This window comes from Drosophila takahashii, chromosome 2R (genome assembly GCF_030179915.1).
Source record: "Drosophila takahashii strain IR98-3 E-12201 chromosome 2R, DtakHiC1v2, whole genome shotgun sequence".
NCBI lineage: Eukaryota > Metazoa > Arthropoda > Insecta > Diptera > Drosophilidae > Drosophila > Drosophila takahashii.
Genome location: NC_091679.1, coordinates 44,159,495 through 44,174,165, shown reverse-complemented (window position 1 = coordinate 44,174,165; position 14,671 = coordinate 44,159,495). Strand labels below are relative to the sequence as shown.

Genomic DNA, 14,671 nt, shown 5'->3' with positions numbered 1-14,671 from the left:
GAATACCTCTTACCTGATAGCTCAGTCTATGGAACTTGGTCTCGGCCAGCACACCCGGCTTGTCGCCCCTCTCCACGCCGACTGCAGCCTGCTGGGAGTGAGCCTGGGCATGCGCCTGCTGGGCATCCAGGACGATCTGCTGGAACTTCTCCGCGAACTTTCGCTCCTTGCGATCCTTGCGCTCCTGCCGCTTCTTGCGAATCAGGTCGCGCACGCGCTCAATACTCCGCGCCAACTTGGACTCCTCGCCCACTTCCTATTTTGGGACAGAGATTCAGAGGCATTAGAACCGAGCAGAGACGAGGGGGTAACTCAACTGAAGAGTTCGCTACAAGTTTCTTTTTGAATTGACATCGATATTGACATTATACGATTAGGGATCCAATGCATACAGAACTGAAAACGGTTTACGCTAAGGGCAGGCAACACAAAAGATTACAACGTACATATATAGCCTGATTAACTTTTGACTACACAATATATTATACAGTATGTCTGGATTTAGATACATGGATTGGTTAACGCAAACGAGGCAAGCAAGTTTAAAGCAAGTAAGAACGGTTTAGTTGGAAAAATTACCTTCTTCTTGAAAATCTGTTTAACGTTTTCAGTGTATTTAAATTGTTTTAGTTTCGGTTGGTTTGGTTATCGGTTTTTAGATTGTGTCAAGTGTTTTGGGTGTTTTTCGTGTGGTAAGTTAAGGTTTAAAACGCATTGTGCAGAGTTGACGACAGAAATTTTGTTAATTGGATTACGCTTAAGTGCATTTTAGAGATTGTTTTTACATGTAGACGTACATTAAGACTTATACGGGAAACTTAATAGGGTTTGTTCTGGCTCTCAGTCGGATGCAATTCGGAATAGATGTGTAAAAGTCCTCAGAACAAACCCCATTGAGACAGATTCGGAGAGCCGAACTGAAAAACCCAGCAAAAGGCGAGGGATTAACTCCTGTGCCGGGTTGGGTTATTTAAGATTTAGTTAAATAGTAGAATATAAACATTTAGCACAGTTAGTAACACAATGCAGAGAGCGATGGAATTTAGTGGGGAGTTAGAAACATGAAAATGATAATCGAATTTGCTCGTGGAAACAGAAGAGTGCCTCGGATCGTATGGTGTATAATTCAACTGGTACTTCAATTAAGGGGAGTGCCATCGCGCGATGGATGATGAAGCTAAGATCTCACACTTAGAGACACACAAATACCGAAAACCACATCAAGGTGCAAGACAAATTCAAGTCAAACATTTAGCGATCGATCTAATCGATCGTCTTAACCACTTTAGGGGATCGTTTTATGACGCGGGGAGAGAGGCATCTCTCCCCTGTCGATTTTGGAGCTATTTGGTTTAGTTGTTCGGTTGTTTAAGTGCCCTTGCTGGGACACACATAGACATATAGACATATACATTCACGAACGTTAAGAAACTGGGATCGGAAAACGGGCAACCGGAGCATCTGACTTGCCTCTTTTTTCGACTTGAGCTCCTCGGAGTTGAAGCTGTTGAGCAACAGGGCCAAGAACAAGTTGAGCACCATGAAGTTCCCCATCACGAGAGTCGGCAGAAATATGGCAAAGCAGGTGGAGGCTCCTTGCTGCAGGATAAATCTGTATTTAGTACTATTATAGAATAATAATGAGGCCAATAGTCATACTTCCTCCTCGGCACGCATGCAATCCCAGAGCGGTTCGATCCATTCGCCGCACAGAATGCGAAAGATCATCATAAACGAGTGAAAGAAGTCGTTGAAGTTCCATCTGGTAAAAACAAATAATTAACTTCTGCATTTTAACCCACTTTAATCTCTCGTCTTGCCTTGGGACTGGATCTGGGTCAAACTTCTCTGGCGTGTAGTCCTTGGAGAACAATTGCATGCCGATGACGGCAAATATGTAGATGACTATGACCAGGATCAGCGTCAGGTTGCCGAGGGCGCCGATCGTTGAGATTATAATGCTTAGCAGTACCTTCATTGTAGTCCACGATTGGGCTAGTTTCAATACCCTCAGCTGGAATCAAACATCTTAGAATATAGGAACTTTAAGCTGTACAAGTTATTCTAACCAATCGCAAGCCACGCAAGACGCTCAAGCCGTCGACCAGCTCGAATATAATGTCCAGCAAGCTGGCAGTGACGATGAGCAGGTCGAAGATGTTCCAGCCGCACAGAAAAAAGTCCTTGGACAGCGCCATTAGTTTCACAATGCACTCGAACGTGAAAATGGACGTGAAGACCTGAGGGGCAGATGGGTATGTAAGCTAATGCTTGGAAGCAACCGCATTGAATTCACCTTGTTTCCCACATCCAGGGCATTGCGAAAGCTCTCACTCATCCCGTGGTGCTCCATGGCCAAGAAGGCGGTGTTCAGCACAATGCAAAGGGTGATGGCCAGCTCAAAGAGGGGATCTCGCACCACTTTATACAGGCAGTTTTGGAACTGCAGCCAGCTCTCGTAGTCGGTGCACCAGTGAACACATCGGTCGCAGTTCCGGTCGGGCAGGTCATCTGGAATGGGTTATGGAGTCACATAAAATGAACATACAACTGGATGACCAACTCACCGATTACAACCACCTCCGAGGAGAACTCCTGGTGCAGCGCGTACACATTGTGGTTCTTGATCCGAGCTATGTTCCCATTGCACTTGATCAGCCGCACCTCGCGCGGCGACAGGGCCAGCTCCACGGTGGACACGTGGCCCAGCTCGTTGGTCGTATCCTGCTCCTCGTGATCGTCCACCACTCCGGAATCGTCCTGCGAGGACTCGCGGTTCACGCCGCTGGAATTGGAGCTCGCCTGCCGGCTGCTCGCGATGAGCTGGCCCTTGAAGTCCGAGGGGTACAGCATGTTGGGGTTCTTGACGCCCACGCCGCTGTCCTGGAAGCTGATGCGTCCCTTTGGCGCGGGAGCGGTGGCAGTGTCGCCTCCGCCTGTCGCCTTGGCCAGCTGGTGCTGCTGCTCCATCTGCTGGTACTGCTTCTGGGCCTGCAGGGTGAGCGCCGAGGGGCGTTCCGTGGCGCTGTGCCGGGGACTTGGACCCGGACTGGGCGTCGCCGAGTGGGACTTGGGCTCGTTGCCGTTGCTGCCGTTTCCATTGCCATTGGTGCCGCCGCCCTCCTTGCCGCCCTTGGCCTTTTTTCGCCGCGTCTTCTTCTTGCTGTACGAGGCCAGCAGCACGCCCTTCCGCGAGTCGATCTTCTTCTTGTTGTTCTTGTTCAGCTTCTTGACGTTCAGCACCGAGGGATCGAAGCTGAACGTGGAGTCGTCCCGGTGGTCGAGTAGGTCCTTCTTGCGCTCCTACAGAGACATCGAAGGGTTGGTAATGGATGTAGGGTATGCAGGGTAGGTAGCATGTACTCACCTCGTTTGTGATCTCCGCCTCCTCCTCGTAACTCAGCGCCACCACGGCCAGCATCAGGTTGATCAGGTAGAACGAGCCGAAGAAGACCACCACCGTGAAGAAGGAGACGCTCATGGGCCCACAGGTGGCCAGCACCATGTTGTACACGTTCTCCCAGTAGTCCAGCGTGATCAGCTGGAAGGTCGTCAGCATGGACCACATGAAGTTGTCAAAGTTGGTGTAGCCGTGGTTGGGGTTCTCGCCCACGCAGAGGCACACGTACTCGAAGGGGCAGTGGCGGGCGCCAGTCAGGTTGCCGCACAGCACGGGCAGCTCATCCTCGTCGTACAGCCAGTTGTCGGTGTCGTTGACCCAGCTGAAAGTGCAATACATTGGTGACCCGAAGAAGTCTCCTTAGAAGGATACTTACATCTGCCAGTCCGCGTGCGAGACGTTCGTCCAGTCGGTGGGCACCTGGCGCACGCACTTGTTGCGCAGCTCGCCCATGTAGACCTGGAGGGCGAAGAGCGCGAAGACCATCAGGCAGAAGATGGTCAGGGTCATGACCTCCGCCAGCTGGCGGAACGAGTGCAGCAGCGCGTTGATGATCGTCTTCAGGCCGGGCATGATGGACACCGTCTTGAGGGCGCGCAGCACGCGGAAGGTGCGCAGCCCGGCCAGGTTGCCCACCTCCATGCCGATGGTGGCGTAGCCGCTGGTGATGACCACGAAGTCCAGCCAGTTCCAGGGGTTGCGCAGGTACGTGTACTTGTTGAGCAGAAAGCCCTTGGCCACGATCTTGATGACCATCTCGATCGAGTAGATGGCCAGGAAGATGTACTCGGCCTCCTCCACGGTCTCCGTCATGGCCAGGAAGATGCAGTTGAACAGGATGGTGGCCATGACGCAGTAGTCGAAGAACTGGTTGGTGGCGATGTAGACGCACACGCGCCGCGCCGGGCTCCATGGGTAGAAGAGGAACAGGCTCTTGGTGCCCGTGAAGCGGTGGATGTAGTTCTTGCGGAACCGCTTGGACACCACGCAGAAGGTCTGTTTGAGAAGAGTTTTAAGTGGGGCGAAGGTAGGATTTGAAAAGAGCGGGCAGAGTACAGGGTGTTGTTTGGAAAGTGTCTTTTAAGTTGGGTGAGTGGTGGGTGTCAGTCTAATTTTATAAGGGGTTCGTACTTATTTTGCGGACTTGGTAGCCTCACTTAATACCAATTTAGCGGGAATTCTTATTAAAATTTATAAATTACGAGAATCTGATGTGGCAGCACAGAGGTCTACAGTAAATGGCAACGCTGGCCAAATGGTCACCCAAGTGGCATCGCCCTATCGATAGGCCAAAAAACTGTCGATTGGATTGGATTAAAACCTGATGTGGCAGCACAAAGTAAGTGGCAACACTGCCCAAATGGTCACCTTAAGTGGCAGCGCCCCTATCGATAGGCCCCCGTGCCAAAGCAACCCTGCAAAGCCACGCGAGGTTAGGAGGCAAATATCCGTTCCGAAATCTTTCTTTCGTTCTCAAGCAGTCGTCCCGACCAGACAGAAAATGAGAGCTAAGGTAAATTGGTTCTCCAGTGAAATAATCTGAAACATAGTGAAATATGCCAATATTTGTGCATCCCAATAAGTGAACATCAATTAACCGTGTTTTCTCTCGTTTTGCAGTGGCGTAAGAAGCGTATGCGTAGGTTGAAGCGTAAGCGCAGAAAGATGCGTGCAAGGTCCAAGTAATCGCAGCGCCATCGCCCACTAAATGGTGAGTTCAGTTGCCCCCGGGAGCACCCTTTCCCCCTTCCAACCGCCGCACGCAAGGTTCTAATTCGCGTTCTTTCTCGCCCTTTCCAGGAACTCTTGATTGATGCTAAACACACCGAAACGAAAACGCCGACTACTGGGTCACCCTCTTGCATAAAAGGGCCCGAATGTAATTTAGCAAATGTGCATTTAAAATTCACGTTTCCCTTCACGTAAAATTGATTCAAATAAATTACTGGATTTTCGCCAAGGTTCCACGAGAAAAAGCATGTGTTGTTAATGAGAGTGAAAGAGTAAGAGAGAGAGGAGAGCGAGCGTGCTTTTTCGACATAACCACACTCGCGAATCATGTGTCTATATGTGCGTGAGCGGAGAGCACGTTTTGCTGAAAGTGTTTTAGCCATTCCAGATTCTAGGCCCACTGGGCGTCGCTATCAGCCAGCCGGCGGATTGGAACTACGGATTTGCCAGGGATTCGCCAGACCCCATTAAACATTGATCAGCCCGAGGCTGGGCAGTAAATTCCCACCAAATCGGCTAATACGATTACTGGTGCTCCTCTGGCCCCAGGGAGCGCGTGTCCTGCGCTCGTCATGCTGTTCCGCTGCTCCCGCTCCTTGGCCACATTCCGAATATCGATTTGTGTGCCGCCGGAGGGGAGCAGCCAGCAAACTAAACCTGAAGCCGCTGCCCGGGCCAAACTGAGTTGTTCATTAGCGCCCTGATTTCTTCAATTATATATGCAGATGTGCCTGCTGCCTGCTGCCGCTGCCGAGGATGATGTTTCAACCCAACCCACTTGTCTGCAGCTGAAGGTCGTTTGTCACTGTAATACACACATAAACGTCGCTCAGCCGAGTAAGCAGAAATTTTAATGTAACAAGCAGAAATTACGATTGGGTGGCAGTTTGCCATTTACCATTTTGTGGGCCGTGCGGCTGTAAATTTGCATGCGGGGTAGAAACTGAAAATGTGGTCGGAGAGAGCTTAAGGATAAGCGTGTGTACTTTTAAGTGCCCGAAATGAAAAGTTGTGTAGGGCCTTGTTCGGGATTCGAAATTCCGGCAAACATGCGGCGTCTGTGTCTTATCAGGACGCCCGAGAGGAGCAGACGGGCTGTGTTTGCCAGCAGAGTGCCATTAAATGCAATTAAGCACTTTGATTCTCCACCTGAGAGCTTGGCAGCCCAGTTTCCATCGGCAAGTGATTGGGGAGGTTTGCCCAGCTAAAATGTAATATTCAGAAGAACTGCTGCCGCCTTATTTGGTTAGGAAAGTTACTCAAAAGCCAGAGGAATGTTTGGTCAGTTTCAGAGATGAGCAAAGTCACTGACTAAAATTTAATTTTGGCAACTTTTGATCCAATTAATATTCCCCTTGGTAATAGTCTAGAAGAGCGGCCTGAGCACCAAAAACCGCGAAAAAATTACCCTCGATGGACCGCGATTTCTTAGGAATTTACGTGCAGAAGATTATTTGCGGAAATGCATGGTTCTCTTGTAATTGCATTTCAAAGTTGCGTGTTTTGCTATAAAAACAAAGTAGGATTTTCTAGGATTTTGAGGTGTTTTATGTCATTTTGCTATAAAAAACATATGGGCTTTCCGTTTGTTGTCAAAATAATAAGCGTTCGAAAAAATTCGACAAAAATGTGAAATTGTTTTTATAGCAGGCCAGACCCCACAACCGCGCATTAATATCCTCGATGGACCGTGATTCCTTAAGAGCTTGGGCGACCATGGATGACCAACATATACATTTTTAAGATGAATCTTAAGAAATCGCAATCCGAGGAGGATCAACCTTAGTCTTTATCAAAGCCAATTACGAGAGTTTTTAGTTCAGTACCTCCTTATACTTGTAACTCATTTGTAATAGTAAATAAAATGCTATATTAAACTATGGTTAATGATTGGACAGTAAATATTTATTTATAAAAAATGCTGGTTAGTGGTACAGATTAAGCCTATTCCTTTTCATTGCCCGTATCGGTGGATTTAAAAAATGGGAAATGCTAAAAAAGCGCCGGAAGCAAAAAAATTAAAAAAAAAATCGCGCGATTTTTTTTTTTAATTTTTTTGCCTCCGGCGCTTTTTTAGCATTTCCCATCTCTTTTTAAATACTAACATCGCGTTCAGGATTAAACAATTCGCCCATTGCTGAGAAAATTGCATGGAATCTTGAGGTGTGGTTTGGGTGCCTTTTCAAAAAAGTGAATCGCGCTATGTACCCTTGGTAGTGCTCCGTTTTCCGGCCATAGTGGGGAATGTTCTCCTTTAGATCACGCAATAGTCTCTCTATTCGCTGTGTATTGGCTCCCGTTTCAGGGTCGACGAAGTTTACTGAGTGATGAACGATCATGTGAGAGTAGTTCGCATCCTTTAAACCATTGTATGACTTCCAGCAGTCGGATATAATTCTGGTTCCATTGGCGATGTTGGCCTCTATAATTGGAAGGAGTGTTTCCTGGCTACGGTCCTCCACAGGCACCAAAAAAAAGTCACCGGTTTCTCTGCAAATTCCTCCGAAAACCCACTGGCCATCCACCACGCGACCGCAATTATACTTGCGCCGGCCAATTTTGGTTTCGTCAATTTCGACGGTTAAACCGTCTCCACCTATTATTTGTTTTGCGTTCTTCTTCGTCCAGCTAAGATAAATTTCCCGAAGAAAATTACTCCAGTCAACCACCGTCTGTTGGGACCAGCCTAGTTCTTCCCGAAGGAATGAGATTGTTGAACCCTTCATCTCCCAAGCCACAAAATTACAGGCCTGTTCAATGCCAACGTGGGACTTGCTGAAGAATGTCCGTTTGATGGCGGATTCCTTACAAATATAATTTAAAGCAATATTTTGTTCAAATTAAACAATTGTTACCTTAAAGGAGCATTGAACTTTTCTTAATTTCCGTTTCTGTTGATGATTACTTATCATCCTGCGGCACCTCCAAAATGGCGTACTAATCGGTCTCTTCGCATTGAAAGACAATGTTGCGGGATTACTGCAGTTGGGACAGTCCTTGCTCTTTAGAACAACTCCATGTCTCTGCAGAAATGAAAACACTTCTTCTTCGTCCATGGCAAGAACGTCTTTATAAGAAATAGTGCACCCGTTGCAGGAATCCATAGTAAACAAAAATCAAAAGTGCAATTTCTGATTAAGCAACAAAAGCCTACTTGTTTTTTATAGCAAACCCATAAATTCATAGAAAATGCTCATTGTTTTTATAGCAAAATGACACAAAACACCTCAAAATCCTACTTTGTTTTTATAGCAAAACACGCAACTTTGAAATTCAATTACAAGAGAACCATGCATTTCCGCAAATAATCTTCTGCACGTAAATTCCTAAGAAATCGCGGTCCATCGAGGGTAATTTTTTCGCGGTTTTTGGTGCTCAGGCCGCTCTTCTAGACTATTACCTTCCCCTTTATTGTAGATTTTAATACTAAACTTTGGACAGCTTTTGGCTGAAGTTTTATCAAAGAACTGGAATGGAATTCATTCTTGGCTTATCGCTGATGACTCAAGAAGTACTTAGAGGAATATTGTGACTTGGATTTAATCAAGCCCTGTGGTCAACAGCTTAAACCATCAGAGATGATACTTAGTTTCCCCCAATCTACGTAGCCACTGTCCAGATTTAATTATAGAATGTGGGACAGCGTTTCAGCACCCAGAGCAGGAGTCACTGCGACCCAGAAACTGCAAGCCCCTGGCCAATAAGATTTAATTATAGATTGCCCGGCTGTGTTTGTCTTGGACTTGGTGGGATATGCGATATAGCCGGTCGATCGATAAACACATCACTCGTCGTCACAGGTACGCTCATCTCATCTCTCCCCGCAACGTAGCTGAAACTCCCATTATATTGCAGGCCCTGGCTGGTCACTTGCATGTTTACTCAGCCCAGTCCAGTCCGCCTATCCAGAATTATTCCGCCACGACACGTGGCCCGAAAGCCGCCGAATCTTGAGTACACTTGCATGTTCGCCTATAATTTGTCCTCTGCGGCTGCTGCGGCAGCGACTCCGGCCAGTTTGTTTGAGTCACGTAAATACGGTTGTCAACTTTGCTGCCCGGAGCCCTGTGCATGACATGACCCATATTTCCAGCACACATACTCGGCTACTCGGTTACTCGGTGGCCAGGCCAAACGTGTGCGCAATTGTGTGTGTCCTTTGTTTGATGTACACGGCTCCAAAAATTTATTCCCGCCTTTGAAATTTAACGAGCGCGCGGCATTTACGCTGATTTCCTTTTCGGCTCTCGAGGGCCCACGAGGGCCGTTCTAGGCGTTTCCATTAACCCCTCAGACCCATTCCCACCTGCCACCTCCCTGCCGCCAAAGTGCACTTCCACTTGTGCCCACAATGGTGCAGCCCAAGTGCAGCGAAACGAAGCTATCAAAACAAAAGCAGCAACAGCGTTCCATTTACGCCGCCTGTGCAACTGCCTCCCCTTTTACCTCCCCTCTTCCCCCCCTCCTGCCACAATCCGTGCGACTTTTTAATTAGAGCCAATGGGCGGCCAACTGGGGTGAGGTCGCTCGCTCACAGGATAATGAGGACTCACCTCCTCGTAGATGAAGGTGTCAATCTCCTCCAGCGGCTTGCCGTACATGTGCTCCGGAAAGGGCTCGAACTTGCGGGGCAGCACGTCGCCGTCCTCCACGGACGCCTTGGTGCGCGGGTGGAAGCCGTACTCCCGCACCAGCTGGATGTGCCGGTTCTCATGCTTGACCTGCGACCTCTGCGTGTACGCGACGACCTGGTGCTTGGCGACAGCTGGAAGAGATCGGGGGGATTAGTGCTGGAAATTCATTGGATTGTAATTATACCCGTTACTCGTAGAGTAAAAGAGTATATTGTATTCGTGCAAAAGTTTGTAACAGCTAGAAGGAAGCGTTTCCGACCCCATAAAGTATATATATTCTTGATCAGGGTCACTAGCCTAACGCTGAGATCTCGGAAACTAGAAAAGCTAGAAGGTTGAGATTTCCCACACATATTCTTGGGCTTCCTACGCAGCGCAAGTTTATTTCAGCCGAACGCCACGCCCCCTCGTCCACTAACGATTTTAAAATGTGTCTGGCGCCCACACCTTTAAGGATTTCCGAGAAGTATAAATGCAATTTTGTTGTGTTTATTTATACCTATCGAAATGTAGAAGACATTTTTCAAATCGGAACATCAATCAATATTTTATATATCCATCTCCCTTGTAATCCCTTTAGCCGAGTGTGGGTATTAGATAGTCGGTAAACGCACCCGACTATAGCGTTCTATCTTGTTTTTTATCAATTTTGTTTTTAAAAAAAATACAATAGTCTTTAATCTCTTAAATGTGTTATATATACATATATACCATTTTTAATTTAAAACAATTTATAAAGTTGCTGCCAAATTAAATTTAGTATTTCTCCATAATCTGTGAGGAAAAAGAATTAAATTAGTTAACAACATAAAGTAATGGTATGAGCGTTACTCATCCTAGAGACTATATTATTTACATATCGTAAAATTCATATTCATTTAGGTATCCCAAAACCATAGGTATCAGAAGACAATCAAAAGAATTACTCTCTTTAAGGTACACTTTTATATTATTGTCAGACAAATTATTTTGTACTTTTAGATTTCGACCCATTATTAAAATTTATAAAATCTGAGTTATGGACACAAACGTAATCGGAGCCTAATTATTTTTACTGAAACAAACGACAAAAAATCTATCCTGCGGGATGACAACACGCTCGTGCTTCTTTCTGTGTACCCTCAATAGCTCCTGCTGTGCTGGGGAGCCCCACCTCATATCCGTATCCATCTCCATCCCACCCACTGTCCCATCCCGATCCCACGTCCGATGCCCGAAAACTCCGTGCAAGTCCAGGTATTGCAGGCCCTCTGCGGCGGACTCGCCGGCGCTGTCACCCGCAGCATCACCCAGCCGCTGGACGTGCTGAAGATCCGCTTCCAGATGCAGGTGGAGCCGGTCACGGACCACTCGGGGTCCAAGTACCGCGGGGTGATCCACGCCTTCAAGTCGATTTACGCCGAGGAGGGGATGCGCGGCATGTTCCGGGGCCACAACTCCGGCCAGGTGCTGAGCATCACGTACGCCCTGGTGCAGTTCTGGGCCTACGAACAGCTCCGCACCCTGGCCCACCAGTCGGAGTTCTGGAGCCAGCGGCCCTTCCTCATGTTCTTCGTCTGCGGCGGCCTGGCCGGCTGCCTGGGGGCCGTGGCGGCCCAGCCCCTGGACGTGGTGCGCACCCAGATGGTGGCCGCCGATCCCTCCTCGCGCCGCAGCCAGATGAGCACGCTGAGTGGACTACGCCGGGTCTTCCGGAATGAGGGCTGGACGGGGCTCTCGCGCGGATTGCCCTTCCAGCTGGTGCAGGTCTTCCCGCTGGTGGGCGCCAACTTCCTCTTCTACAAGTACCTGAACGCCCTGGTGCTGATGGCCAAGGAGCCGGACAACCGCCAGGAGATCCACGGCGGCTTCCTCTTCCTCAACGGGGCGCTGTCCGGGGTGATGGCCAAGATGATCGTGTATCCCGCGGACCTGCTCAAGAAGCGCATCCAGCTGATGGCCTTCAAGCAGGAGCGCAAGACCTTCGGCCGCAACCCGGAGTGCCCCACGGTCATGGGCTGCATCCTGACCACGTTCCGGGTGGAGGGAATCGGAGGCTTCTACAAGGGCATGTCGCCCACTCTGTTCAAGGCCGGGCTGACCAGCGCCGTTTACTTCTCCATTTACGACATGTTCAAGCGCCACCTCATTGGTCCCATGAAGGAAGCCGAAAAAACGAAGCAAAAGCTGGGGAAGACCTAGCCATAATAGCACTCATATCATTTTGTAAGTTCTGGACCAATCCCACCCAATGTCAGGAGGAGTCAGAGTCTGGTTTAAATTATTACACTAACATGGTTTATTTTGTACATCAGCATCGCGTGACGATGTGTGGAATATGGATGAGCGAAACGAGTCGTATATAAGTTAGGAGTTCCGTGGATGGATGGAGTGAACTGCAGGGCGTGAACAGTGGACTAGACGACCAGATGGCCAAGGCCGGACATTGCCGCCTACTTCCAGCTGGAGCTGGGGGCTGATCCTGCCCAGCCGCCGGAAGCCGGCGCCGAGTAGCTGTAGCCATCGCCACCACCACCGCCTCCGGAGGAGCCGCCGTAGGAGCCACCGCCTGCGGAAGCAGCAGCAGCAGCCACCACCTGGGTATCGTAGCTGGAGCCACCACCGCTGCTGTAGCCACCACCGTGTCCTCCGCTGTAGCCACCGGAGCTGTAGGAGGAGGAGCCACTGCTGTACGAGGAGCCACCGGAGTAGTCATAGCCACCCGAGGAGCCTCCGCTGTATCCGCCGGAGGAGGAATCGCCAGCAGCGGCGGCAGCGACAATCACCTGGGTGTCATGGCCTCCGCCGCTGTGTCCACCTCCGCTGTAGCCTCCGTGTCCGCCGCCACCGCTGTATCCTCCGTAGCCTCCGCTGCCTCCGTGGGAAGAGGAGTCCGAGCTGGCGGCGATGGCTGCAATGTTGGCGATGGCATGACCGTCGTGTCCGCCGCCGCCGCCGCTGTAGCCTCCGTGACCATGTCCGTGATCGGAGGAGGACGAACCAGCGGCAGCTGCGATGGCGGCAATCTTGGCATCATCGTGGCCACCGGAACTGTATCCACCGGAGCTGTAGCCACCAGAGCTGTATCCGCCGTGGCCTCCGCCTCCACCGGAAGAGTGGTTCTCAGTGATGATGGCATAGGTGTTCACATGGGCACCGCCTCCACCGCCACCGCCGCCGCTGTAGCCCCCGTCGTGGGAGTGAATCTCGTAGCCACCGCCGCCTCCATGGCCTCCGAAGTCACCGCCTCCGTGGCCTCCGAAGTCGCCGCCTCCGCCGTGACCGCCGTGGTCGCCACCGCTCTCCGGCAGGTGGATGCGGATGTGGACGTGCTCGCGTCCGAAGGTGGGCTTGCCCCAAACGGCCGGACTGGCCAGCAGGAGCGCACTGATCTGGGAGTGGGAGGAGGAGGAGGGTTAGGATCCAGCTGAACCGACGCGCTGTCGCCGAGGTAAACTCACTATGAAACGGGCCGCCATTTCTCTGGATTCGTTGCCAAGGACTCTCTCGGATGATCGACTGACTGGAAATGATTCGGCAATCGCGGCCGCACGCCGTTTTATAGCCCTCTTCTCCACTCGGGAGCCATGTAGCCGCTTGGGGTTACATAAGCGATCGCGACGACGCCGTCGAGCAAGTGCAGAGATAATCTCTTTCGGCTGAATGAAGTGGAGACCAGGCCAGACCCGCCGGAGCTCCACGACCGCGACCCATTGAAGGCCACATCTCCGCCGCGTCTTCGCTTCGCCTTTCTTCTGCACTCTCCCTTTCTGCGGATCGCGAGAGTGTTGACCTTTCACATCATCCCCAGCATGTGCCCTTTGCAAACTCCTCTCTCACTCACTCTTACACTGCGAGAAGAGCTGATCACTTTTATATTTTCTGTGTGCAACATCTTTGATATAAAATGGTGTGTTCCAATGTAAATGTATTTAGCATATTTGGTTTTCCATTTGCAATATTTTACACGACCATCGAAACGGGTTTGTGAAACCAATTTAGAATCACTGAAATGATTCACCATGAATGGTTTTTTCTAGGTATTCCCAATATCGTATTAAGAATGGATAGGGGAACATTTAAATAATCGTAATTAGCTCTGCATCTCCCAAACAAAGAACTTATGTATTTCAGATTATCTTGTCTGGTTTATGTTACTTTTTTTTAAGCCCCCAAAACGATTTCCCCCCGTTTCTCCCTGTGTACCAGCTCACTCTCTCCCGAGGAGCAGTGGCTTCTGTGCTCCACTTTCGTTTGAGAGAAAATCTGAGTGGCCCTAAGCTTTTTTGGGCTGGCTGCCGAAAATGGTTAAAATCGAAATTCAAACTGTGGTAATATGCAACTTGACCAGTTCCAGTTTTGGCCCAGAGCTCGTTGTTATTGCCACTTTATCACATCGCAGTTAACCGTTAGGTATTTTGTATCTTGTATCTTGTATTTTGTTGACGTTCATGTTTATGGATGTTTATGCAGATACGAACTTCCTATTGGCAATTCCTTATTGTTGGTCTGGACCACTTGCATAACGGTTGGCCAAGGGTTGGCCAGCTGGAGTGGGTCGTTAGTCATTAACCCATTGATGGCCGTTTCCCTGCTGGCCGGAAATTAGCCCGATAATGTTGTTTGCCAGCCAGCGAAAGGAAGAGTGGGGCGGTAGAACCTGTTCTTCGCAACGGATTGGCCCAGGTCAGGTCTCCTCTGTCGAGTGGCTCTCGAGCGTTATTGGGTTAAGCCTCGCCTGCAGCAGCAGCATCAAAAATATCTTGTCATGCTCCAAAGCTGCAGCATTGGCAAAATAAAGAAAGAAAAAAGTACCGTGCCGTGGGTTTTGTTTCGCTCTTACATCAGCAAGACGTCCGACTGGCTGACGGACTGATGGACTGCCAGCGGAGAGAGGTCATGGCCATTGGCCACCCAACACCATCAG

General features: G+C 49.6%; 3 protein-coding genes and 1 long non-coding RNA gene across 4 annotated transcripts in view; 2 read left to right on the top strand and 2 right to left on the bottom strand.

Moving 5' to 3' along the window:
- The window catches only part of NaCP60E (Na channel protein 60E), a 31,353-nt gene that overhangs the window by 13,257 nt on the left and 3,425 nt on the right, over nt 1–14,671 (bottom strand). Inside the window, exons 2-11 of the mRNA XM_070212722.1 lie at nt 9,685–9,896; nt 3,777–4,396; nt 3,368–3,722; nt 2,568–3,303; nt 2,297–2,511; nt 2,070–2,240; nt 1,821–2,014; nt 1,660–1,762; nt 1,467–1,599; nt 14–252 (exon numbers count right to left, since the gene is read on the bottom strand). Of these exons, the coding sequence (XP_070068823.1) occupies nt 14–252; nt 1,467–1,599; nt 1,660–1,762; nt 1,821–2,014; nt 2,070–2,240; nt 2,297–2,511; nt 2,568–3,303; nt 3,368–3,722; nt 3,777–4,396; nt 9,685–9,896 (2,978 nt within the window). The remainder of the gene's footprint in view (nt 1–13; nt 253–1,466; nt 1,600–1,659; nt 1,763–1,820; nt 2,015–2,069; nt 2,241–2,296; nt 2,512–2,567; nt 3,304–3,367; nt 3,723–3,776; nt 4,397–9,684; nt 9,897–14,671) is intronic.
- On the top strand, nt 4,761–5,376 carry LOC108066392 (uncharacterized). Its single transcript, XR_001770345.3, has 3 exons — nt 4,761–4,913; nt 5,021–5,111; nt 5,201–5,376. It is a non-coding gene; the product is annotated as an uncharacterized lncRNA (long non-coding RNA).
- On the top strand, nt 10,668–12,198 carry Tpc2 (Thiamine pyrophosphate carrier protein 2). The gene is made up of 2 exons (XM_017154885.3): nt 10,668–11,970; nt 12,060–12,198. The coding sequence occupies exon 1, from the start codon at nt 10,975–10,977 to the stop codon at nt 11,944–11,946; it is 972 nt and encodes a 323-aa protein (XP_017010374.2). The 5' UTR covers nt 10,668–10,974; the 3' UTR covers nt 11,947–11,970; nt 12,060–12,198.
- On the bottom strand, nt 12,020–13,623 carry LOC108066391 (uncharacterized). Its single transcript, XM_017154887.3, has 2 exons — nt 13,206–13,623; nt 12,020–13,136 (listed from the first exon to the last, which is right to left on the bottom strand). Exons 1-2 carry the CDS (start codon nt 13,221–13,223, stop codon nt 12,198–12,200), a joined length of 957 nt encoding a protein of 318 aa, XP_017010376.2. The 5' UTR covers nt 13,224–13,623; the 3' UTR covers nt 12,020–12,197.